Genomic DNA, 25,000 nt, shown 5'->3' with positions numbered 1-25,000 from the left:
CTGTTTTCCTTGAGGTACCTGGTGTTCCACGGCATCCCTGAGCTGGAAAGGCAGGGATCCGTCCAGTGTCACTCAGGGCAGAGCCGTGGTTTTGTTTCTAAGCTCGGTCCCAGCTCTGAACCTGGAGCAGGGCCGAGGCTCCAGAGCTGGCCCAGGTCACCCATGGATTTTGCTTTCTCCTTTGAGAGAACTCGGGGCGATGGCTCGCGGCGAGAGGAGCCCAGGTGAGGGACGAGGGCTGAGGTGGCGCCCGCAGGTGAAGCCTCAGGTGAGGCCTCAGGTGAGACCTCGGAGGGCGCCACCGGAAGTCGCCTCAGGCCGCAGCCCCGCCCAGGTGAGGCGGCGCGGGGCGCGCTGGGAACGGCGGGTCCGAGGGGAGCCCCGGGGAGACCCCCCGGCCCCGCCCAGGTGAGATGTGCGGTCTGTAAGGTCTGTATCCGCCCGTTCCTGCCGGTACCTGCCCGTTCCTGCCGGTGCATCCCCGGCTCCCGGCGGCTCCGGGAATGCGGACACACGGTTGCCGCGACAACCGCCGCCTCAGCTCTCCTCCAATCAGCGCGCCTGTTACTTTGAGAACTGCGGCAGGTGTCCAATCACAGACGAGCTCTCAGCGCCACCTGCTGGATTAAGGTGGCTGGGCTGAGCGCCTTAAGACGGCTCCGCAACCGGGAACCGCGCATACGGGGACGGCGGGAGGAACAGGTCCCACCGGGGCAAAGCCGTCCGGTTCTCTCCGGGCGAAGGCGTGGGGCAGCGGCTGTCCCTGCCGCTCTGGGCCAGGGAGCGCCACGGAGCTCCGGGCGCGGCCCGCGGGCCCCGCCTCATCCCGCCCCAACCGAGCGGCGGAATGCGGCTTCTTCCGCCCGGCCCCTCAGAGCCCCGCGCCCATAGGCTGGTCCCGATCCCACCTCCGCGGGACAGCCAATCCTCGCCCCTACCTTGGGGCCGGCCTTTGATTGACGGCGCTGGAGGCCAATCGGATGCGCCAGGCAGGAAGCGGCCGCGGCGCCGGACCGGGACCCGGAGTCGGAGGCCGGGGCCGGGCTGGGGTCAGCGGCGGGGCCGGTGAGTGGCGGGGCGCCTCCGAGGCGCAGGGGAGGGACAGGTGCGGGGTCAGTGCGGGGCCGGTGCACCGGAGGGTTTGCTGTGAACACCCCGTGTCCCGGCCCGGGGGTGTCCGGGCGCGCTGCGCTACCCGGGCAGGACTCGCTGACCATGGGATGATGATGACGATTTGCCGCTCCGTCCCCTTACAAATGGGTGGGTTTGCCCCTTCACGGCAGTTGTGTCCCCACGCTGGGGCTGCCCGGCAGTCGAGGGTGCCCAGGGGAGGCTGCCGGGCTCGGCTGCCGCAGGGAGTGCCCGGGGCAGCGCCGGGGCTCGGGCTGGGGATGCTCTGGGGGTCTCCGCCTGCCCCGATCCCCTTCAGGCAGGGCAGCGCTGATGCTGCCGCTCCCTGAGCTCTCCGGCAGCTCGTGTGGTGCTCTCCAGACACCTCGGAGGAGTTTGGCTCCGAGGAAGGCAGGCTGGCAGGGATTCCCCTGGGCTGACCTCTGCTGCAGAGAGCAGCGCTGTCATGCCCACACGTGGGGACGGGCTGACTCACGGAGCGCTGGTCCCGAGCAGACTGCAGCTTCAGGGAGCAGGGAAATGAAAAGCAGAGCTTGGAGGACTTGAGAGCCTTTGTGATGTTGTTAAATGCCAGCTGAATGTGTCACCCCTGGGGCCCAGCCAGTTCACAAGATCTTGTAAAGCAAAGTCTCTGTGAGTTTCTGCTCAAGGCTTTCTAAGAAGACATTTAAAATCTGCTTTTCCTGCTTTATGTGCAGCTGTGAGTTTGATTCCAGGGGCGGTTCTGTGGCCTAGCCTTCACTGCAGGTTTTGGACCACTGATTATTCGATCTAATTCTTTGGTTTTATTTCTCTTTTTTCCCTTAGATTCATCTTGAAGGAACATAACTGTGCTGCTTCACTGACTGGCTGGAAAGAGTGGCTCATCCTTGGTGCCTGTGGTGCCCACCCTGAGGGCAGGGGAAGGGACACATCAGAACTTGTTTGTTCTTCCCTGAAGCCACCCAAGGGAACAGGATGGATGGCACAGAGCGATACCAGAAGTTGGTTCCAGCAGCATCCAAGTCTCTTCTCTAAAGAGAAATTCCAGCATCAGGGAGGCTGAAAAGCCAAAAAAAACCCACCCCCACAATGGAAGGAGGAAACAGCCCCAGTCTGCAGCTTCAGCAGCTCCCGTTGGCCACAGCAGCAGTTTCTGTGCAGCCACACACAGACTCCTTCTCCTACAAGGTCAGCTTCCCTCCCCAGTGAGGAGGTTTCCATCCCCAGAAGGCCCCTGAGTGTTGGAATGAGCCGATAATGCTGCTGCTTTGGGGTTATTTTCTGTGGAAGGCGACCTCTCTGTCTGTGTTCAGCCATTCCTGGGCTGTCACGTCCTGTGCACGGTGACAGGGAGGGAGCAGCTCGGTGTCTGCAGAGCAGAGAGGCTGGAGGGAGCTGTGGCAGCGGCAGGGTGTGGAGGTGTTTGTGTGCAGTGGTTCTGACAGGTGCCTTTTCAGCCTCAGCCACGCAGCAGTAACAGAGCAGAGGTTCTGGTTTGCTCCGTGTGTTCAGGTGTTTGAATTTCAGGGGGGTGAGGCCACAGCAGAGGCTGCAGCTGGGTGGGACATGAGGCTGTCATTCCTCCTTGTTCTCTGGCTGGGAACAGATAAATTCCCTCTGAATCCCTGATTCTGAAGGTGCTCAGAAAATCTCATCAAAAAGGGCTTTTTTTTCCCCTTTGAGACCACAGTCCTGGGCCCTTGTGGAGGTTGACCTGAGGCTGTCACAGCCCAGAGAACTCTGCAGTGTGGTGACACAGTGACATCCTCCTGCCACCTTCTCTCTCTGTCCTGGGAATGTCTCTCAGGTGGTTTTGAGTGAATCTTACTTTTTGTGCATTCTGATAAAGAGGTTTTTGTTCTGCTGCTAAGAATTTGGAGTCTGGAAGTTCTTCTGTGCATGAGAAAATCAAGATTAGTCCATTTATTCATATTCACATCTGAATGTGAGCTGGGTTATCCCAAAGCAATCCAAGTAGGGACTGGGCTGAAGGAACAGTGCTAATGACATTTAATAAGATTTAGGCAGTTTTGGGAGCACACAAATCTTTGGTGGCCTCAGGCTCTTCTCTTCAGTCCTCCTCTGCATCTCCTTTGTGATTCAGCCTGCTTTACATCCTTTCTTTATTTCAAATTCCATCTTTAGAGCGTGAGAATTGTTGCTGAGCTGCAAATGCCAGTGCAGAAGAGGTTGGGAACTGGCTGGGAGCTGTCAGCAGTCTCCTGTGACTTTGGGAATAACTGGTTTATACAAAAAGCAGATTAAGATCTGTGATAATTGGGCTGCCTCATCACATGGGCTGAATTAATGACTGAACCAGCAGCTCTGTCACAAGTGGGGAAAAGCAAAACAGTTGGGAAGCAGAGGTTCCTGATCCATTCTCTGTCGAATTCCAGGGCAATAAAATCCTCATAAATGAGTTTTGCAAAGGGAAGAATGAGTGATGGTGTGGGGATTTTCTAGCCTTATCTTCCTCCTCTCTGAGAAGCTGAACTAATTGAAGTCTCTTGGAGAAAGTGGCTGTTGAGTGTTATCTGTGCCCTGAGTTCAGAGGTCTGGAGCACAGCCACAGCCCCAGAGCAGTAGTTAGGGAGGAAGATAAAGAAGTTTTATTGACAGGTGGGTGTTGGACCAGATGACCTTTACAGGTCCCTTCCAACCCTATCCCATGACTCAGGAATGGTGTGAAAAGTCTGTTCTCCTGCAATCCCCTCTGAGCTCCTTGGCTCAGTTTAATAATTGTGGGGTTTTGTTTTTGCAGGAGAACTTGATTGGGGCACTTCTGGCTATTTTTGGGCATCTTGTCAGCAGCATTGCCCTCAACCTCCAGGTGAGTGCCCTGAGGCCAACACTCTTCCTGCACTGAAATAAGCAATCAAACATGCCAAAGCTGCTTGATTTCTGTTTTCTTGCCTAGAAATACAGCCACATCAGGCTGGCAGGCTCCAAGGACCCCCGGGCCTACTTCAGAACCAAGACCTGGTGGAGTGGGTTGTTGCTGCTGGTGCTGGGAGAACTGGGAGTGTTCTCCTCCTACGCCTTTGCTCCTCTCTCACTGATTGTGCCCCTCAGTGCAGTCTCTGTTGTGGGTAAGGAGGAACCAGCCTGAGTGTGTTCAGTGGGAGATTCCTGACTCCACAATTCACTGTTTCTCTCTTCCTTTTTTTTTTTTTTTTTTTTTTTTTTTTTTTTTTTTTTAATAGCTAGTGCAATCATAGGAATTATATTTATTAAAGAAAAATGGAAGCCCAAGGAATTTTTGAGTAAGTTCCACAGTTTCTTTCTTTTTCATTTCTCCTCAGTGTTTACAATTCATCACTCAGAGCACAGCCCCTCAGGAATTATAATTACAGGGATGCCAAGGTCTCATTAGCACCTCTTGAATGAAATGTGTCATCTCATCCTGTTTATTACAAATGGATGTTTTTTCCCCTGGCTTGTGCCAAATCCCCTGAACCTCACAGAATTTAGAAGCAGGCTGAAGCTGCAGCCCTGATCCTACAACAGCACAGGCACAAGGGGATGGGCTGAATTCCATAAAGATGGAGGTGTCTGCACAAGTGGGAAGAGGGCTGTGGGCAGTGCCAGGCAGGCTCAGACCCAGATTTTGTAGCTTTATTTATTTAGCAGATGCCACCTGGTACCAACTTTGTCTCACACCCCACTGCCCTTGGTGGCTGCAATATCTTAGAGCTGGGGCAGGAAGGGCACCCAGGAGACCCCCCCACGATGTCACTGATGGTCCTGTGGGGTTAATTAATGAACTCCATGCATCCCACTCCCTCGTTAACCCTGTGCTCTCTGTCCCTGTGGCTGCCCAAGGGCGCTACGTGCTGTCCTTCGTAGGCTGTGGCCTGGCAGTTGTTGGCACTTACCTGCTGGTGACATTTGGACCCAACAGCCACGAGAAGATGACAGCAGAAAACATCACCAGGCATTTAGTGAGCTGGCCATTCCTGCTCTACATGGTGAGGGGCTGTGGAGGGTGGGCTGGTTTTCTCCTGGGGGGAGTTTCATTTCCAGTATTGTTTTTTCCTTCTGGTTGCTGCCAGTGTTCCTTGTGTTCACTCATGAACCTGGGACAGCTTTTCCAGGTGTCAGGCACATGCACAGCTCCTTTTGTCTCTCTGGATTCTGTAGGATTAAATGTCTTTGACTGAAAATTTACTGGTGCTTGAATCTGGGCTTTTCCCACACTGCCTTTCTCTGGGCCCATGAATCTCTTCTTGAAAATCCCGTGAAATTTGTGTTTTAATTAAGGGAATCTTGGCCATTGCCCCAGGGATCACTTGTGGAAGCTCACTGCAGGAAGCAGACTGGGATCTCTCCTGTGAATATTCAGTCAGGACCATTTGATCAGCTGCTTTACCATAAATCCAACACCAAAAGTGCCTCGTGGTTCCTGTTCTGCAAGAAGCTGCAGAATATCTCCTCTAACTGGGATCTAAGATGATGCTGAATTTGGTCTATAATTGTGTGGGATCCCCATTTCCCTTTGATTTGCCCTATTCTAATGTTTGATTGGCTCAGAATCTCATTTACTGCCAACCCCATGAGCTCTGCATCTCTAATATTCTCATTTCTCTCTTCTGTAGCTTGTGGAGATCATTGTTTTCTGTCTGCTCCTGTATTTTTACAAGGAGAGAAATGCAAACTACATTGTCATTATTCTGCTGCTGGTGGCTTTGCTGGGTAAGTTGACATGTAAGGCCTTTAAACAGTAAATTGAGGCATGCAGGGGATTATAATGATTTAATTAATGCCACGAAACGCACTAATTTCCTCCAGGAATGTTCCTGAAGCTGATGTTTAGGATCTTTGCAAACAACCTTTGAACAATTAAGGCTTATTCCCCATCAGACAAATAATCTGCCCAGCACAGAAAGTGCAGGTTATTTATTAGTGTTCTTAATTTTAGTCTGGGTGCACAAAGGATGGCATTCAGTGCATAGGGAGGGTTTGGGAGCCAGTGGGTGAAAGAGAGGATTTGACCCACAAGAATTGTCTTAGCTCTGTTAAGATTGGCTGTGGGGTTAAAGAAATGAGGAATCCTCTGCCCAGCTTGTCCCTGGGAAACTGAGTCCCTGATGATTCTGATGTCCCTCAGTGGGATCCTGAAGTGACTTTGGGTTTACACATTTAATATTTTTTTAATATTAAAACTGTAATCAATTAAATTTTTAAAAGGATGAGTAATAGCAAGCCTGCCATGCTGAAATCTACGTCACAGCCTTCAATTTTTGCTGTTTATGCACCTTCAGTTCCTGCAGTGTCTTTTCTTTTTGTTTTTTTGAGCTGTTTAGGGCTGGATTTTGGTGGTGCCTCAGAGGCTCCATCAATTACAGAGCAACTGCCCTAAATTCTGAATGGCCCAACTTCCAAGGAAAAAAAAGCTCTTCCTGCTTCTTGTTTTGGAGACTTCCTTGTCTTTATTAACCAAACCAAATGGAAGGTTGTATCCTCCCATCATGTAATTGCACAGCACTGACAAAACCAGTCAGTGCTGCCAGTTCTGGAGACATTGATAGGGAAGGGTTCAGTGATCGATTGGAGCTTGCTGTGGTGGGTTTGTGGGGAATAAAACACAGAGCTGGTGGCCAACAGGCAGTTTGCATCCCTTGTTTGGCCTGGCAGCAGGAGGGGCAGGTTTTTGGGGCTGTTTGGATTGTTTGCAGCTGAGTGTGGTGTCCCCCCAGGATCCATGACCGTGGTGACAGTGAAGGCAGTGGCTGGGATGATGCTGGTGTCCATCCAGGGGACCCTGCAGCTGGACTCCCCCATCTTCTACATCATGTTGGTGTGCATGATTGCCACAGCCATCTACCAGGCCACGTAAGGACTCCTCTCTTTGTCTGCAGCTCTGTGGGCTGTGGCTCAGGAGCTGTTTGTTTGCCAAAAACACCTCCTAAAGTTTCAGAGAATTAGCCATTCTTTCCTGTGATCTGTCCCAGGAGCCTGGCTGGTCTCTGCTTTTCCACCAAGGGACACTGCCAGGTGGTTTTAATGCCACCATTCAAGTATTTGCCAAACAGTTTTAGGACTGAAATGGTGGCCAATCAAGTGCAGTATCTGGGCACTGGCTAAACTCAAAGTGCAGGATCAGTGTTGTTGATAATGTGTCTATTTTTAGGGTTTTTTTTCCCTTTGTACTTACAAGAACATAAAAAGCTGGTAGCAGCAGGGATAAAAGGCTTCTCAAAATATGAGGGACACTCTGGCCCTGAGGTTGGGGCAGTAATTTCAGTGCAGCCACAATCCTCCCTCCTCTGTCCTTTTGATTCATTCCAAGGCTTGCTGCTGCTGCTGACCAGCGAGAAAAATAATGAATTTCCTGAAATTTATGCATCACTTTTGAAAGGTGTTTCCAAAAAAAGGAGCCTTCCCAATCAGCCCCTGTTGCCTGTGATTGTGTTGCAGGTTTTTAGCTCAGGCCTCCCAGCTCTATGACTCAGCTCAGATCTCCAGCATTGGCTACATCCTGTCCACCACAGCAGCAATCTCAGCAGGTAACTGCACAAACCTGGCTAAAAAAAGGCTGAAAGATTTTGGAAAATAATCCTCCTGAAGAATACTCAGAAATATGATGACTTCTGGTTTTTGTCATCTCTCATCTGCACTTTAGACCGTGTTAAAATTTTCTGTTCAGTGCTGTCATTTTGTTTAAAGTGCAGGGGAATTTATGTTTGAGACTGTTTCTCATTCAATGTGTGTTCTTAGATGTGCAGGTAAAATGTTTCCTTGTAACTTTTTTTTTTTCTTTATGTTAAAAATGTAAAGAGTAGGAGGCCGAATGTGTGTCCTGCTGCCACTCAGGACACCAAGGACACTTCTCCTAGAGGGTGGAGCTGTTTGTTGTTGTTTGGGGTCAAGAGTTTGCATCTTTTTGTAGTTAAATCCAATTTGTTTCATCATTCCAAAATAGTCCCTCTTGTTTATGCTGCACAGGTTCACTTGCATGTCAGTGACACCAGCAGAACTATTTTGGTAGTGAAACTCAGAAAGATTTGTCAATAATTTGTGTTAAAATAGAAATCAGGACACCTATTTTAAGACCATTAAATAAACAAAGGTGCTGGCTATAAAAATAGGAATCCTGGCTGATGTGAGTTCTGACTGAGGGCAGAATTGGGAAGATGTAATGAATTATTTCCTTTTCAAGGAGCAACTTTTTACCTGGATTTCATGGGTGAAGATGTTCTCCACATTTGTATGTTTGCACTGGGGTAAGTGCTCCAGGTTTCCTTGACAGAAAACTGTTGCTTCACGGGACTCAAATTTTAAAAATACAAATCTGTTTTAAAAAGACCTCTCTGTTGGAGGGACAAACTGTCTTGGAGAAGAGAGCAGGCTGAAAGCATTTTCCCTGTCAGAGCAGAGAGTGGCCCTTAGAGTTCAGTTTGGAAAAAATCATGTAACCCTTGGTAATGCACAATTACACAACAATTAATCACTAAATCCTGAGGATCAGCTTGGGTGCTGAGCATATGGCTTGGTTTTCAAGCTGCCTGCTCATGAATCTGGAAGAACTGTAAAATAACCCAAAGAAACCTTCTCTGGGAACCTTATTTCAGATTTTGCACCTTCCCTGAACTGTGTCTGACTTCTGGAGCATGGAGAAGGCACAATGCAGACCTGATCAGTAAAACGTTTCCTGTGTAACTCAGTGTTTTGGTGTAATTACCTCTCCATAATCAGGGGACGTTCTCAAATGGCTTTTAGATAAATGCAGGAAAAGAAAAACCCCAAACAATTGGGAGATCTTTGTTCTGAACTGCACCTTGCTCTGGAACAATCCAGATCCATGGTGGTTGGTGTGTTTAACAGGGAGCCTTGGAAAGGTCAGGCTGCTAAATCCTGCAATTCCATCAAAGCAAAAGCAAATGTTGCCATGCTTCCTTTCCCCTGCAGTTAGTCAAGGTTAATGAATTAATTAACAAGGAAACTTTTCCCTGTGTTTGACAGAGAAAAGGTGAAGTTGTGCAGGTTGCTGGGGGTGCTGCCCAAGGGGGCTCAGTGCTCTGGAATTCTGACCTGTCAGTGCTTGAACTGCAGGTGTGAACTCTGCATGGAGCAATGTGGATTTCTCTGTGCTCTCCCTTGCCAGGGCTCTCAGTGATCCTTTCTCCTCCCTCAGGTGCCTTGTAGCATTCCTGGGAGTCTTCCTGATCACCAGGAATAGGAAGAAGCCTGTCCCCTTCGAGCCCTACATCTCAATGGATGCCATGCCAGGTAACCAAGATCACCTTCCTCACTCTGCTCAAGGCCTGGGCTGCACAGGGAGGGCTCAGCCTTTGGCTCTGCCTGGGACTGGGTGGATCAGGCTGTTGTTTGGGAATACAAACTGGTTTGAGCATGGGGTTGGGATTGGGCTTGGTCCAGCAGGAAGAACTGATTTTGGGGATGGAGAGGAGCAGAAATTTCCTTTGGGGAGCACAGCTAAGCTCTCTGGTGAGCTGTATGTAAGATCTGCAGCACTTGATGGATAACTGAGAGCCAACCCTCCCTCAGTTGGAGCTTACTTCTCCATCAGCTGCTCCAGTGCTGAGCACAAACCCATCCTGTCTTTGATTTAACACCCGAGGGGCTGAATGAGCCTCAGGGACTCCTCATTTCCTGGCTGAACAGAGAGCAGGACAAATGCACTCTTGTCCCTGATGTGTGCCTCTGCTCTTGCAGGCATGCAGAACATGCACGACAAGGGGATTGCAGTGCAGCCTGACCTCAAAGCCTCCTTCTCCTACGGCGCCCTGGAGAACAACGACAGCATGCCAGAGATCTACACCCCAGCCACACTGCCCATCGTGCAGGAGCAGCACGGGCCCAAAGGAGTCTCTGTCCCTCCCTACAGGGTGCTGGAGCACACCAAGAAGGAGTGAGTGACCTTCCAGGGCTGACCAGAGTCCTCAGGAGTCTGACTTTTATTTATTTACCTGTTCAAATAGAAGCAAAGAATAAAACTGACCTTGAGAAGAGTTTCGAGCTCGTCTCGAGCTGAACTTTCCAGGCTGATTATTAAAATAAAGAACTCTTTCTAGCTGGGAAGTTGAAAGCACTTGGCAGGAAGCAGATCCCAGTTCTGCATGGAATTCTGCTGGCTGGGAGTGTGGAATGATGGAATGGTGAGTGCAGCACTGTGGAACTGATGCTGTGGAAGAGAAGTGACTGTGCAGTTTTCAGCCCTGCTGGGAGTGGTTTTATCTCCAGACAAGTCTTCAGGAGCTGCTCACAGAGAGGAGGACAGGATTTAATCTTTCATTTACAGGGACTGACAGATTTCCAGGAAGGCTCCAAATCCTGGTGTGACCATGGGGCTCCCCTGACACAGCAATAAATGGAATTGTTTTGAAGCACCAACACTGGAACTTGCTGTGTCTTTAGAGCAGCAGAACTGGTGAGAGTGAACACTTTATCCCTTCTAACCATCAATTCTGGGCACTTCTGTTCTGGTGTTGGACACAAGCACTGAGGATGGGAGGTGTTTTTAGAGCACCCCTGGATTATATGGCTTAGAACAAAGATTATTTGCCAGTTTTCTGATTTCATAGCAGGAGCTTCAAGATGGATTAAATCGTGCAGAAGGAGCACTGCAAAGGATGAGGACAAGGAGAAATGAGAATGATGTGACTGAATCTGGTGGGGAATTTTGGACAAAATCTGAATTCTTTATCATGTTTATTTATTTTCTCTCTGACTGAGGCAGGATTTCCAACTTTAGTGGTCCCAACTTCTTAAAGGTGTTGAAGTTCCTTAGTTCAAAAGCTCAGTTTAGCTGATGTAAGGTGGGTCCTCCCCCTTTTTGTTTCCTTTCAGAAAAGGAGAAACAACACTTGCCTACTGTTGTGGATGACCTAAGGAGAGAAGCTGCACAGCCCAGCACTCACTGAGGCCTGTGAGGATAATGGAGCTTTGTGTACTTTGATATTTATTTTTCCAGCTTCCAGGAGATGGCCAGGAGCTGATACTGAGGGAGAATGGACACGGGGGAAAATGGGGAAGTGTCAAGTGAGGAGGACAAAGTTCAACATTCACGGGTTATCCAGGCACTCTGATAGCACTGGCTGCTCTAAAATTAGAGTTTTTTGCTGGAAAACTGAATTTTAAGCCCACTCAGTGTAGCTTGGGCTGCCTGCACAGTGGAATCTCCAGGAGCCTGGAACTTTATTTGACAGGAGTAGTGCTCATGTTCTATGTATTTTAAGTGATTACCCCAATACCAGGGAGTTTGGGATTATTTTAGATTTGGAACCACGTCTTTCTGCATTTATTTATTTTATATTTGTTAAATTGACTCGTGGCCAGTTTCTGTTCCCATTGCCAGAAATTCCCAACAGCTCCCCTGACCTGTACATGATTATTCCAGGTTCTTGTTGTAAATGACAACAGAGCTGTTCCTTGGCCTTTGTTTGCTTTGCCATCTCTGCAGCCTGATTCAATCTGGGCATGCTTTGGATTGCTTTGGCATTTTTGTGCAGCTTAGAAAAACAACCTTCCCCCTGCACAGGGGAGTTGCCCTGGGGCTGTACCCAGGTTTCTTCAGCTGCTGGGCACAATTCAGATCTTATCAGTGGCATCCCCTGCACTGGAACTTCGAGAACCTCAAGAAATAACAACTTTCCTTTCACCCTCAATACTTTATTTGTGATTGAGCAAGATAAGGATGTTAATGGGCTCCTGCTGCCAGAGCATTCATCTTGCTGGGGTGCAGTGACACCGATTGACTGCCTTTGGATGTGGTCATCGATTGTTGGTGGATTTATGGGCAGCTTTTGTTCATTAACAATGCAGAATGAAGCAGTGCAGGGAGGCTGAATGGGAAGGGCACAGGAATGCTGCCTTTCCTTATCTCTTCCCATTTAATCAACCTGTTCTGACCTCTTGGTTCTGCAGCCACAGAACAGAGTCTAAAACAAGCTGTGCTGCAGCACACACTTGTTCCATGGCAATATTCTCCGTGGGTCATTGGGTGGCATAAGATAATCCATCAGAAGGGCCTAAATGTTTGGGATCAGGATGGTCCTGTGTGTGACAGAGCAGTGGTCCCAGTTGTCAGCAGGGTTTAAAGCCAAGGCTGGAGCATTCCTGGCAGCCAGGAATGCCTGGTTTGGGTTTTCCTCCTCAGCACAGGCCCTGACATCTGAGAGATGGACACCAGAGGGGACAGAGCTGCTCTGGGGTGCTGTGCCTCCCTTGCAGGCTGTTCTCTGGCCTGGCTCAGGGGTGGTTTTGCTGTAAACTCCCCAATTCTCCTGAGCTCAATTGCTGACCTTCCTCCCTGCACAGAGCCCTCAGGTGTCAGCCCTTCTCTGAGTGAAACAGCCACAAGCTGAGCTTTTGTGTTATTGTGTGGCTTTGGCCCTTTCTTTTCAAACATTCTAAAGACAAGTCTTGCTCCAAAGCTTTACATAACCATGTTTTATTTACAAAGTCTCTGTGTGCTCAAATAATTCTACTTAATAATGACAGTTCCCTTTACCTGCAGCCACAAGGAAATCTCCCTTTGTTTGCTTCTGGAAGCTTCCTGCCAAAGGCCTCCACTGGAGGTGGTATCTGTTTCCACAGCACATAAATCACAATGTTTTCCATTATTGTGCCTCAGCAGTGGAGCCTGAGGTGTTCCTCAGACTGATGTAGGGGTGGGACTGAGGGACTGCACCTCTCTCCTGTTTGCTGCTGCTGTTCATCACTGGAATCTTAACATGGGGTTGGTTTTGTTTGGTTTTTATTTTATGCACTTCCCTCTTTCTTGATTTTTTTTTCTCCCAGTCTTCCAAAAAAAAAAAGTTATTTTCTGCTCTTCAGCCTAAGAAAAGGCATGAGCAGGGCCCAGAGAAGCCAAGTATCTTGTTTAAATTTGACTGAAGGACTTGTGTGCTCTTTCAGGAGTGAATTAAACTCCTCACCTCCCTTCTGGCCCAGAGAAGCTGAAACAGGAAGGGTTTTGCACCCTCACCCTGAGCTTTTCACAGAATATTTGTTAATCTGAGCTGACAATGGCCATGCCTGGGATTGCAGCAAACATTTTTAGCTGAGCAGGACAGGAGGGTTTAAAGGAGAGGGGCCCTGTGCCACATTCCAGGGTGAAAAATTATTAAAGTGTTGTAGAGCACACTCTGCTCTGTGAATGTCCACACTGCAGGACCCTGCACAGGGCACAGCACCCCCAGATTCCAAATTCCTCAGCACCAGGAGCTCTTCCAGCCCTTTGGTGAAGGAGCAGCTCCTTGGGTTCATGCCTTGGCTTTTGTTGCCCAGTGTAAAGGGACATCTCTTGCCTCCACCCTGTGTGGCTTCTCGATGCACCAGAGCACTTAAAACACCCTCAGTGTGTATTTGATGTGTAATTAAACTCTGTGGAGCACAGCTGAATGTATAAAATGATCTGCCTGCAACGTTCTCCTGTTCACCTTAAAATGTGTAAATAAATCAAGCTTTACACTCTTGCACTATAAAGGACAACTGCTTCATTTTTCACAGGCAATGTTGCATGTCTGTTTAATTCTGTTTGTCTTTCAGGTGAGACAAATGAAACCAAACTTTGACTAAAAGATTGTGGTAAAATGAAACTTTGAATAAAAGGTTGTGGTAAAACCTATGGAATTCCTGCTTGCTCCATGCTCCTGGTAGAGCTTTAATTGACCAGAAATGTCTTGGGAGAAGTAAAGACAGGATTTAGGGGACTAAAATGTGTATTGAAAGAGTTGTCTGTCTGTTTTTTAACAAGGTGCTTGTAAGTGAAATGCAGATTGTTACAGCATTACTAATGCTCCCAGTTTCACAGGAGACTCCACATATTTGGGGTGAGCTGTAGGAATTGTGCAATTTACTTTTAGAACTTCATTTTACGGGGCTTTGGAAAAAATATTTAGCATTTAATATTTTGAAGAGCTTGAAACTGTGATCCAAAGAAGGGGGGGACACAAACCCAAAATCATTGTATTTTTGGTGGCCTGACTAGTGACGTTTTCTACTGAAATTGAGCTTTTTCTGAGACATCTGAACCCTGTGATAAGGCTGGGAATACTCTGCTCTGGGAGGTGTCATCCCTCAACCACAGGGTCTGGGACACAGGACTGCAGGAAGAGAGACAGAAAAGTGGCAATTTAGCTTAATTGACTGCTTGCCAACCTAATTAACACTCACCAGATGGGTTTACAGTCCATGGGGAGCAGCAGAGGAAAACCCTCAGGATACTTTTAATTAAATGTATCTCTTGGGGTCCCCAAACCACAAAGAGAGGAAAGACAAACAACCCAAGGGCAGCCTCGGTGTTAGAGCTGTGCTTCATTGAATCCCTGGATTCCCTGAGCCCCAGAATTTCTGATCAATGTGGTAGTGCTTTGTTAACATCCCCCATTCAAGGGTTAGTGGGTTATATTACAAGTGTTTGAAACGCTGATACAAAGATGTGCCATTGATGTCAGGAGTGTTACAGGAGTGCTACAAACGAGGTGTTATTGCAAGAGACAGGCTCTTTTAAATGCCACTGAAATGGACACAAATGTTGGAGTTTGTGGTTTTAAAGCAGAATCTATTGTTGGCCAGGGAAGAAAATGTGGTATTGAATCGATAAAGCAGGAGATTGCAGCAAGGGAGGGCTGAGAGGGTGGAGAGTAACCTGCTACCACCTGAATTTGCACTGTATCTAAATTGCAGAATGCCTTTAGCTGGACAGGTGAGACTGATCTTACCTTCCTAAAGTGAGATCTGCTGGATTGTTTTCTTAAGAGGGAACGGTGGACAAATCACCTGGTAGAGAAGCCCCATTCAGCATCACTCTCTCTGTGTTTCTGAAATTTCAAAGAAAATATTTCAGCCACAGAAATCTCACTACTCATATCACAAGCCCACGCTGTCTTCTGTCTTGCAGCTTTCCAAGTGAGGACGAAGCTGTTGAACTCAATAATTGTGTTGGTGAAATTCAGTAGTTTTGTGGGAGGTTTTTGGGGTTTTTTTTTTGTGAAAAACCAAAGAAAGGATGTTGGTTTGTGCTTGCTTTAGCGGTAAATGTGCAGAGGCACTGCTGTCTCACCCAGCTCAGATGATGGCTGTCTGACACCATCTCATGGCTGCATTAAGCTGTGATTTACTCCGAGGAGGACACAAACTGTCACTGTGCTGTCACTGTGCCCAGCTGGCATCAGTCCGAGGCTGATGGCAACGATTAATGCCAGGGGAAGAACCAAAAAATCCCAGACAGGTTTGGGTTGGAAGGGACCTTAAATCCCATCCAGTGCCACCCTTGCCATGGCATTTGCCTCATTAGGCAAATATTCAGATGAGATCATTGCCAATGAAACATCATATATTTACTACCTTTTTTTTAGTGTTGTGTCCCAATTTATGGCTCTTTCCTGTCCCCGCCACGGCAGGGACACCTCCCACGGTGCTCCAAGCCCCATCCAACCCGCCCTTGGACGCTTCCAGCTGCTCTGGGCAGCTCCTTCCTCCACACCAACCCCTCATCCAAATGCTGCTCCGAGGGCGATTTGCAGCATTTTAAATAAACCCTCATGGCCCTGAGCTCAGCCATTCCCCAGGGAAGCCGGGACAGCGGGCGGTGTGCTGCGGCCGCCTCTCAGGGCTGGGCCAGTGGCGCACAAACACCGCCCGAAAAGTGTCCCCGGAGTGTTTTGGGGTGACTCAAAGGCCCGTGCGGCGGCGGCGGGGCCGGGCCGTGCTGGAACCCCGGCTCCCTCCTTCATCCCTCCCTTATCCCTCCCTCATTCCCCCCTCATCCCTCCCTCATTCCCCCCTCATTCCTCCCTCATCCCTCCCTCATCCCTCCCTCATTCCCCCCTCATCCCTCCCTCATTCCTCCCTCATCCCTCCCTCATTCCTCCCTCATCCCTCCCTCATCCCTCCCTCATCCCTCCCTCATTCCCCCCTCATTCCCCCCTCCTTCCTCCCTCATTCCCTCCCTCATTCCCCCCTCATCCCTCCCTGTCTCCATCCGGGTCACGGGCTCCCCTCACACTCGCCCTCAGCTCCCGGGGGAGGCGCGGGGCCGCGCGCGCAGGCGCGTTCCCGCCGCCGCCCCGCCCCGGCTCCCGCGGGCGCCGCGCGCTCCCGCCGCCCCACACACGGCCCGTGCGCGCCCCCGCCGCCCCTCAGGCAGAGCCGTCCGCAGGTGAGCCGAGCCGAGCCGGGCCCCGCCGGGCCGCGGAAGTTGTTTTCGTCCTCTTGCAGGGCGGAGATGGAGGGTTTGGGGTTTAGAACGGAAGAATGTCAAGGCTCCGTTTGCGGGTTTGTCCGGCCGCGGTGAGGCGGGGCAGCTCCGGGCGGTGTGCGGGCTCAGCAGCAGGGTTTGGGGCCGTGGGGTGGGTGGGAAGGGTTCAGTCCCCTCCTGCCGTGACAGGGACACTGCCGCTGTCCCGGGCTGGTCCCGGCCCTGCCCAGCCCGGCCTGGGCACTGCCGGGGATCGGGGACAGCCGCACCTGTGCCAGGGCCTCACGCCCTCCCAGGGGAGGATTTTCCCCCTGTGCGCTCCCTATCAGAGCCGATGTCACCGTGCCTGTGGAAATCGCCAGCCGTGTCCAGCGCTTCCATCCCCCGAGCGATGGGATGTGCCTGGGAACGAGCGGCTGTGCCGAGGAAAACTCCCCGGTGCTGCCTGTGCTGGGAAGGACCACAGCTCCCCATGGCAGAAGCGGCTTTGATTTCATTTCAGATGATTTCTAGCCTTCTATGAAGTTGGGGGGGTTGTTTTATAGAGTGTTTCCCTGTCAGCTGGTATTTAAATGATAAGCAGGTGTTAATGCTCAGAAGAAAGGATTTAGTGAAAGGTCTGATCCCAGTGGCTTTAGTTCTTGGGATCCTTTAAATTGTGCTGTTTAATCTGAAATCTGTGAGGGAGCGAGTGATCCAATCGTTTGCTAATGTGTATGGCAATGAAATTGCTTATAATTTTATTGCTGTTAATACTACGATAAGAATAAGCTGATTGTAATAAATAACTTAGATTTACATATCTCCTTCCATATCAGACAAGTTATAAATAGGAATCTCTCACCTTTCCAAGGAGGTAAGTGAAGAAATTCCCTTTTTCCTGAGGCAGAGCAGTTTGGCTGTTGCACTGATAATCACATTCCTGTACCTGTCAAGTTTGGAGTGTCCTTTTTCTGATTTTGATGCTTTCTAATAATTACACAGTAAATAGTTCTACCCAGTCTGTTCAAATAACACTTCTCACAGGGCTGTTTCTCACTGTACTTCTTAATTAATATTCATACCTGAGTCTCACCTGTCTCATCCTGATGTCAGGGGGCTGTTGGTGATTTTTGCCTTGCTCAGTAATCAGCTGTTTTGAATTCATTTGGGTGAAGTAATGAAAAACGAGTTATCTGAGGGAAGAAAAAAAAAAAAAGAATTAACCATGTAGGTTTATGATTAGAAAGAACAGAACTGTGATGAAATCTTAATTAGGAAGAGATACAGTATAATTGCAGTAGCCTCTGTAGCCCAGTGCTCTCTGCAGAAGCACTCAGTGCTGAGCTCTCACTCCTGGGTTTGGTTTAATCTCACTGCTGCCCTGAGTTTGTTTTGCAGTGAGCAAATTTCCACCTGACCAAATTTCGAGTTGCTCTGTGTGTTCCTCACTCTGTGTTTGGTTCACCATTCATTCAGATATTTGAGGTTACTTTCCAAACTCTCTATTTCCCTGCCAGTGTTGCTCTCTCCTTGCTGGAGGTGTTTGAGCAAGGCCAGTGTTGGGAGCAGTGGCTGTGGCTTGGGTGGTTTGATCCCTCAGGAATGCTCAGGAACGTGGGATCCAAACCAGGCCAGGGCTGGAATGCTGCTCTCAGTCCACCAGGGCCTGGCTGGATGTGGGTGTCTGTCCTGCTGCTGTTTGGATGAGCCCAGATCTCCTCAGAGCCAGATGGTGCCTTTTGTTTTCACCATTTGGGCGCGTTTTTGTTTCTTTTCTCTTCCCTCCTTGCATGAATCAGCAAGCACAAGAACTGAGGTTTCCACCAGCTGCCTGTTTTCCCAAATCTCCATCCTTCCTCCCCTGCTGGGCAGCAGAACTGAGATCCCTAGGCGTGTGCACGGGTTTGGGATGGTGTCACTGGGGCAGTCACTGCCATTAACCCACTTAATCCCCCCCTCATTAGGCAAATATTCAGATGTGATCATTGCCAATGAAATATCATATATTTACTACCTTTTTTTTAGTGTTGTGTCCCAGTTTATCACTCTTTCCAAACCCAGATCTGGTGCAGTTTTTCTGTCAACACACAGCAGTGTGAAAACCTGAGGAGTTTTGCAGGGATGGGTGGCAGAAGATCCACTCCAGTAAAATCTTTTCTATTGTATGAAAAATATTCTTCCTGATGTTTTTTATTTAGTCTCCTGCTCTTTGCTTTTTTTTTTTCTTCCTTGATGTGTCTACTCCTGTCTGTAGGGACTCTCACCTATGGGAAAGGTGTAGGAGAAGGACATTTCCTTACCTCAGGAGATTTTAGATTTTGGTTGGCTTGGAGAAGCTGTGGAGAGATGATTTAACTTCATCCACGTGCTCTCATTGATGAAATAAAGTTATTTTTTCAGGTACCAGAGGTCTGCTCTGATTACCCAGGAAATGGCTTTAATTATTAAACAAGAAATAGTTGCTCGCTGTAAAGCGTGTCATGGAGAAAAGCTGCTGGAACAGTGCTGTCATTTTGGATTCCTGTCAGAGGAAAGGGAGGAGAAATTGCAGTTTCTTGCTGGGGTGACTTTATCTGGCTTTTGCTGGAACAGCAGAGTCCTCCCTCCATCCTCAGCAGGGGGACGTGGTGCTGCTGATTCGTGCTGATAATGCAGCAGCAGCAGGACAGAGCAAATTTCACGTTGATTCCTCTTCTTCTTCTTTGTGCAATCACTTGCCTTTGACAGCGGGAGCAGGGAGATGTGGCATCCTCTGATCTGGTTTTGGGTTTTTGGCTGCAGGGCCCTGCTGGAAGCTGGCACCTGAGGCAGGAGCTGCTGGGGGGAAGGATGCTCAGGGATTCCATGAGGTCCTGGAGTGACAGCCAGTCAGACCTGTACAGCAGCGACCAGGAGGAGGAGGAGCAGATGATTTTTGGAGAAAATGAAGAGGATTTGGAAGAGATGATGGATTTAAGTGACTTGCCTACCTCACTCTTTGCCTGCAGTGTTCACGAGGCCGTGTTCGAGGTACAGGAGGAGAAGGTAAGGGGGAAGGAGTGTGAGGTGTTCTCAGTGTTCCATTGAACATTTTTCTCTGCATTTTCAGTGTGTTAATGCACATTATAATTGAGGAAAAACCCGACCCAGGGTATTTTCCTTGTGAGCTCAGTTACCCAAGGCAGATGATACCACACTTCTCTGGCTGTGGAAACTGTTATAAGATAATAATGCTGCTCCATGAAAAGCTCTTCTGATTATTTTTTTTCTCTTTATCCAAACATCATGGTACAACATCCAAAGGCAGATTTAAATAAAATCTCGAATTTAAAAAAAAACCAACTTATTTAAATGATAAAGATTAAAAATAAAATCTGCCAATGTAAACATTTTATTTCCAGGCGAGGATCCTGTTAAAAGAGTGATACAAGTTTGCAGGATGTGTGTTCTGACTTGAACACTTTGAAGGTGGCTTATGAAGACCATGTAATAAAGTAAATTTTATCTGGCCTGTTTGCATTTTATCCAGTCAAATCTTAATTCCCTTTGCTGTCAGAAGCATCAGGAGTAATGAGTTCCATTACATGAAAGAATTCCCACATTGTCCTTGCATCCCAGGGGTGTCCAGGGAGATGTGGCAGCCTTTTGGTTTTAACTCATTAACGAATTTTGGCCTTTCACATTGTATCTGAAAGTGTTTTATCCAGTTTAGTTCAAAGAGCAGAAGGTGAGAAATGCAGACAGGGTAAAAGCACATCTTGTTCCATTCTCAGATATTCCCTTTGTGAGGGGAATGGCAGTGCTGGAACATCCTCACCCTTCTCAGCTGCAGGTTTATCTAAAGCAAAAATCACCTGATTTGCAGAGTGTTTTTTAGTTCCTTGATGAAAATCGTGTGCAAGCACCAGTGTTTTTGGAGACCTGCACCTCCGAGCAGCTCTCACTAGGTGGCACTTTGTGTATGCAGAGTTTCTGGGCTCATTCACACGGGTTTGCTCCTGGAATCCAGATGTAAGCAGGGAGACAAAGCTGTGCTGCCCTGGGTGTGGGTTTACAGGCAGAGAGGGAGGTGTGGAATGTGCAGGTTGAGCTGATTCAGGACAGGGATGGGATCTGGGAGAGGAGAGCAAAGGAAAATGTCTTTTCTCGGAGTGAGAACGTTCATTTTGCATCTGGAGAATGTTTGTGCTTCTCCCCAGGAAAGGTTTGAAGCACTTTTCACAGTCTATGATGAGCAGGTGACGTTCCAGCTGTTCAAAAGCTTCCGGAGGGTGAGGATAAACTTCAGCAACCCCGAGGCAGCAGCACGAGCTCGGATAGAGCTGCACGAGACCGAGTTCAGCGGGAAGAAGCTGAAGCTTTACTTTGCACAGGTACAGTGGGACACACAGCTCTTGCACCTCTGCCTTTCTTTATTCCTCCTTTGGCCATGAGATTAATTTGGGGTACATATCTGAAACCACCTCGGTGTTCCACACTGAGCTGTATCAGAATTTTAGGGCACAGTTTTGTTTTTTCACCTTGAGCTGAGATTGGTTGGGACAGTCTCTGTGCAGTGACCAAACCACCTTCCCCCAGACACACAGAGGGACTGAAACGAAATAAGTGGGTCCCAAATTCTCTTTCTAATTCTCTTTGTCCCTGGTGCATTGGCACAGGTCCCACAGCAGCCCCTGCACAGGTTCTGAGCTGCAGCACTTCCTGAGGTGTTGTAGCAAGAGCTGAACTCGTTTTGTTTTTTAAAGCTAGGCTGAATTAAGTGCAGGGCGTGGATGTGCATTAGTGGGGAAATAAGCCAAATAAAAAGGGAATTAATATTTGTGCTCTGTGTCTCCTGGCTTTGCCTGCAGGTGTCCAGTGAAATTGGGGACAAGTCCTACCTCCTTCCTCCACAACCTGTGAAACAGTTCCTGATTTCCCCCCCTGCCTCTCCCCCAGTGGGGTGGAAACAGAGTGAAGATGCAACTCCTCTGATCAATTATGACCTGCTCTGTGCTGTCTCCAAGCTGGGGCCAGGTAGGGACATTTACCTGCTTTTGTGTGGCACTTCCCTTCAAAAGTGGTTATTGGGGGAGTTTATCTACTTGTCCTTTTCTGTGAGAAGAAACTGAGTCTCTTTTATGTGATGTTTCTCACTTGAATGAAATGATCCCTCACTTAATTAATTATTAATTGATTGAGAGTGTAGCACAGGACTGGACTGTGAAGGAGTGGCTCCATTACACTCATATATTGAATTTTGTCAGAGCCTCAGGATTAAGGAACAAACAATCAGAGAAATGAAGAGTTCAGTCTCTTGCAGATGAGTGGCTCCAGCTGTTAAGGATGTCTGGAAGCCAACATGGACTTTCTGGCTTTAATCATCAACTTCTTTCTAAGCCTTCCTGGCAAATGTGGTGTTTGCTTGCTGTGAAAAGCAGGAAATGGGGAGGCTTGATGCACCCAAATGCTTTTGTAGCTTTTATTTTACCAATGTCACAGAAATTCCCAGCACAAATGATGTCACTTACAAATGTGTTTGCTGCTTGTGTTCTGATGTCTTCCTGGGAGTTTTTTACATCCTTCCTGTCCTCTAAATATTAATTAAAAGATTGATTCTGTTCAAAGTGTGCTGTAACTGCTACAGGGCCTGTTCTAAGGCATTTCAGAGGTTTGGTGAAGAGTGGAGGTTGAGCACATTAAAGACGGGACGGGAATTAATTATTTGGTTGCGCTGTTGAAGCCATTAAGGGGTTTTGGAGCTCAGTACTCTTCCCTGGGGGTGTTTTTAACGCGTGTTTTAAGGCGGTTTCCTTGCTGGCTGCTCGCAGGGGAGAAGTACGAGCTGCACGCAGGGACAGACTCCACCCCCAGCGTGGTGGTGCACGTGTGTGAGAGCGAAACCGAGGAGGAGGAGGAGATCCGGAGCCCCAGACAGAAGATCCTGCAGACGCGGCGCCCGGAGCCGCCCCCCACCATCCTGAGCGACTCCAAAGCCTTCGAGCGAGCCCTGGAGGTCGGCGGGACAACGCCCTGTTAGAGCCCAGCTGCTCCTCGTGGGACCAGCACCAGGCACCCGGCCAGTCCTTGTCTTGCTGTCTGTGCTGCTGCTCTAGGTCACAACAGATCTGACTCGTAGTTGTCTCTCATGTTCAAGATTTTGGATGCCAATGCTCTGAAAAGCACTTTAATTTTAGGGACTAGTCCCCCGCCCCGTCCCCCGAGTGTAGCAAATCCACCTGACTTGAAATAGTGACAATTAGGGAGTCTGGCTGTGTTTTGGTTTTTTCAGATGTTGCCCTTTGCTCTCTGTTGTACAGTGTGATGTTCCAAGTGCTGAAATAATCTCCTCCTGTCACCAGTGGGTTCCAGCAAGTTCCTTGTACAGCAGTTAAAAGCTGATCTGTCCAACAGCTTCCAGTTACTCCAGTGTTAAACACGAGTGAAATGCACTCTCTCTGCTCAGATTCCTGGCCAGCTGAAGTGAGGGTTAACCTTTGCTTTGCTCAGAAATACCAAGTGTGTGTTTGTAGTTTGATGTGAGGCACAAATACATGGAGGAGCTGGATTCAGGGGGTTGGTGACTCCAGGGAGGAGAACACCAGAGGAAGAACCTCAGAGTTCATCACAAACATTCCAGCTCTGGTGTCTGAGGTGGTGCACCGACACCTAATGAGGAGTTAATTACAGTGTAGAGTGAAATAAGGATCCAGCTGTTGAGTGTGTTGTGCCTGATCCTCTCTGACAATCTGGGGACATTTATTCCTCTCCAGTCCTCGGGACACCTCCACATCTGAATAAATCCAGTGACTGTTAGGCCCTGGCAGGAGCTAAACCATCCAAGGGTTAATTGTTAACTTCTCCAGTCTGTTTTGTATTTTCAAAGACAATCAGTTGCCTGGCTTAGCCAGTTTTTATGCAGTTTCAGCCCTTGTTTGCTGTTTTTCATGAAGACTTTTTCTGTGTGGCCTCCTGTGTGTCTGACAGAGCATCTGATGCTTCTGAGACCAGGATGCATCTTTTAGAATACAGATCTTTGATTTTGTGATCTTGTGTTAAGTGTTTTAGTAGGAGGAAAATATGCCTTGGTATAACAACACCTGCTCCTGTGCTTTTATGCTATTTTATAGCCAAACTTTTTTAGTCTAGACAGATTCTTCTTTTTTTTCTATTTAAAAAGATAAAATTATTTGTGAACAAACCAGGCTGCTGATGTTCCTGTGTAGAAATCATTCTGAAATTCACATTTTTTCAGGTTCATTTCAGTGTGTTTTAGTTGTACCTGACGTGATTCTTGAACTTCCAGAAATGTTTTCACTTGACTGACAGCAGGGGGAAAAGGAATGGGCAGGATTCTCATGGATGTGGAGGTTTTCAGCTCTGTGTTGTGCCTGCTCAGGATCCCTCCTGCCACCAGCTTCAAAGTGGGATCCTGCAGGCAGGGCCTTGCTCCAGAGGCAGGAATAGGACACAGTAAAAAGGTACATGGGGTTTGTCCATCTATCACAGGTGTGATATTTACGTATCTCTTCAGGTATTGAAATCACTCCAAGCCCAGCTTCACTGTCTCACTTTTCCATGGAATTAAAACAAAGCTTAAAAAACCCAACAAAAACCTGTGTTCTCCAGCAGGCTTGTGGATTTTTGAAATTCCAGAAGTCCGGGTTGGATTCTCTGTGGTGTTTCTATTTTTTAAATGATTTCTTTTCTACCCCAGTGTAGAAGTTGCTGTAAGTAGGAGTAAGTGGAAAACCTTCAGAAACAGTTTTATAAGGAGACTCGAGTATGATGTTGTTGATGTATAAATGTGTAAAATGTGGAACAACATTCCAGCACTTTCCATTGTGTAAAGACACTTCAAATAAAACAATGCAGTGCCATTCACACTTGGGATGTGAACTGTGTTCCATGCTGGACAAGGTGGATATAGAGGTTTTTTAAGGGTGGTTTCAGTTTGAATGTTCTCATGACAGGGGACTCTGTGTGCCCAGGAGCTGGGGGTGGCAGGGACCCACGGCAGGGATTTGGGATCCTTGCAGATCTGGGGGGAAAGGAGGAGCCAAACAGAGGCCTCAAAGCTTTAATGAAGCCATTGATCAATATCAGAAGTGATTCTGCTCCTCTCCAGGGTGATTGCCTTGGCAAAGAGGCTGGAGTTTGCTTTATTCCCTCCACCAGAACCTGTTTCTCCTCATCACTGACCTGCTGGGAAGGGCTGTTTTTAGCAGCAAGCTTGCTAAAAGAGGCACCAACTCAGCCCTTTCTGAGCTTGCACTTTGTATAAATAAATACCCCAAATTCCTTTAAAATGTTCTCCTTGAGCAGCAGCTGAAATATGTGGTGTTTCTTTGTGTTCTGGAGTTATTGGAGTACTTTGGTTTTATAATAGCTGAGAACTTGTGATTGCAGCTCCTCATTCTGCCTTGTCACAGAACTGTTTCCCCTGGAAAGACCCTGTGCATAAAATTCCAATTGCTTCATTTATTCCCTGAAAGGATTAATTTCCATTTTTGTCTGAGTTTGGATTAGGGATATTTTTGAGCCCAGAACAGAAGGCTGGTTTGTGAATCTTACTGGGGTTGGTTTATTTGCTCCACTCTCAGTGTAAAACTTGCTAGGAGAGGTTCCTGGTGTGGAAAGAGACCCCAGCAAAGCTTCATCCCCTTGGAGAAAATACAAAGATAAAAAGACTTCTCCTCCTGTAGGTATTGACCTGAGATGTGAGTGAGTGTGCCACTGGGCTGTCCCTGCCATCACTCACAGTTCCAGGGAGGGTTCACA

The 25,000-nt window shown here is 48.3% G+C and overlaps 2 protein-coding genes across 3 annotated transcripts; both read left to right on the top strand.

Moving 5' to 3' along the window:
* Nucleotides 1-985: 985 nt before the first annotated feature.
* On the top strand, nt 986-10,467 carry NIPAL3 (NIPA like domain containing 3). Its single transcript, XM_066335048.1, has 12 exons — nt 986-1,065; nt 1,939-2,301; nt 3,875-3,943; nt 4,031-4,202; nt 4,317-4,376; nt 4,936-5,081; nt 5,709-5,805; nt 6,810-6,945; nt 7,531-7,619; nt 8,273-8,336; nt 9,248-9,342; nt 9,790-10,467. The coding sequence occupies exons 2-12, from the start codon at nt 2,203-2,205 to the stop codon at nt 9,987-9,989; spliced, it is 1,227 nt and encodes a 408-aa protein (XP_066191145.1). The 5' UTR covers nt 986-1,065; nt 1,939-2,202; the 3' UTR covers nt 9,990-10,467.
* A 5,710-nt stretch (nt 10,468-16,177) lies between these two features.
* Nucleotides 16,178-24,103, top strand: RCAN3 (RCAN family member 3). 2 transcript variants are annotated; one of them, XM_066335071.1, is made up of 6 exons: nt 16,183-16,240; nt 17,098-17,135; nt 19,043-19,285; nt 20,440-20,613; nt 21,091-21,256; nt 22,051-24,103. In XM_066335071.1, the coding sequence occupies exons 3-6, from the start codon at nt 19,091-19,093 to the stop codon at nt 22,257-22,259; spliced, it is 744 nt and encodes a 247-aa protein (XP_066191168.1). In that variant the 5' UTR covers nt 16,183-16,240; nt 17,098-17,135; nt 19,043-19,090; the 3' UTR covers nt 22,260-24,103. The 2 variants fall into 2 exon arrangements, with proteins under 2 accessions (XP_066191169.1, XP_066191168.1); XM_066335072.1 differs by lacking the exon at nt 17,098-17,135 and having other exon boundaries at nt 16,178-16,240.
* The last annotated feature ends 897 nt before the right edge of the window (nt 24,104-25,000 follow it).

This window comes from Sylvia atricapilla, chromosome 24, assembly GCF_009819655.1.
Source record: "Sylvia atricapilla isolate bSylAtr1 chromosome 24, bSylAtr1.pri, whole genome shotgun sequence".
NCBI lineage: Eukaryota > Metazoa > Chordata > Aves > Passeriformes > Sylviidae > Sylvia > Sylvia atricapilla.
The sequence above is the reverse complement of the archived record's forward strand: the minus strand, read 5'-3'. Positions and strand labels throughout refer to the sequence as shown.

What these genes read in the sequence shown, in the direction of transcription:
- NIPAL3 (XM_066335048.1), top strand. Translation starts at nt 2,203, where the DNA reads ATGGAAGGAGGAAACAGCCCCAGTCTGCAGCTTCAGCAGCTCCCGTTG. An exon ending in GCTGCTGGTGGCTTTGCTGG is followed by an intron (nt 5,806 to 6,809) that starts GTAAGTTGACAT and finishes GTGTCCCCCCAG; the next exon opens with GATCCATGACCGTGGTGACA. An exon ending in ATTTGTATGTTTGCACTGGG is followed by an intron (nt 8,337 to 9,247) that starts GTAAGTGCTCCA and finishes CTCCTCCCTCAG; the next exon opens with GTGCCTTGTAGCATTCCTGG.
- RCAN3 (XM_066335072.1), top strand. Translation starts at nt 19,091, where the DNA reads ATGCTCAGGGATTCCATGAGGTCCTGGAGTGACAGCCAGTCAGACCTG. An exon ending in TGAAGCTTTACTTTGCACAG is followed by an intron (nt 20,614 to 21,090) that starts GTACAGTGGGAC and finishes CTTTGCCTGCAG; the next exon opens with GTGTCCAGTGAAATTGGGGA. An exon ending in TGTCTCCAAGCTGGGGCCAG is followed by an intron (nt 21,257 to 22,050) that starts GTAGGGACATTT and finishes GGCTGCTCGCAG; the next exon opens with GGGAGAAGTACGAGCTGCAC.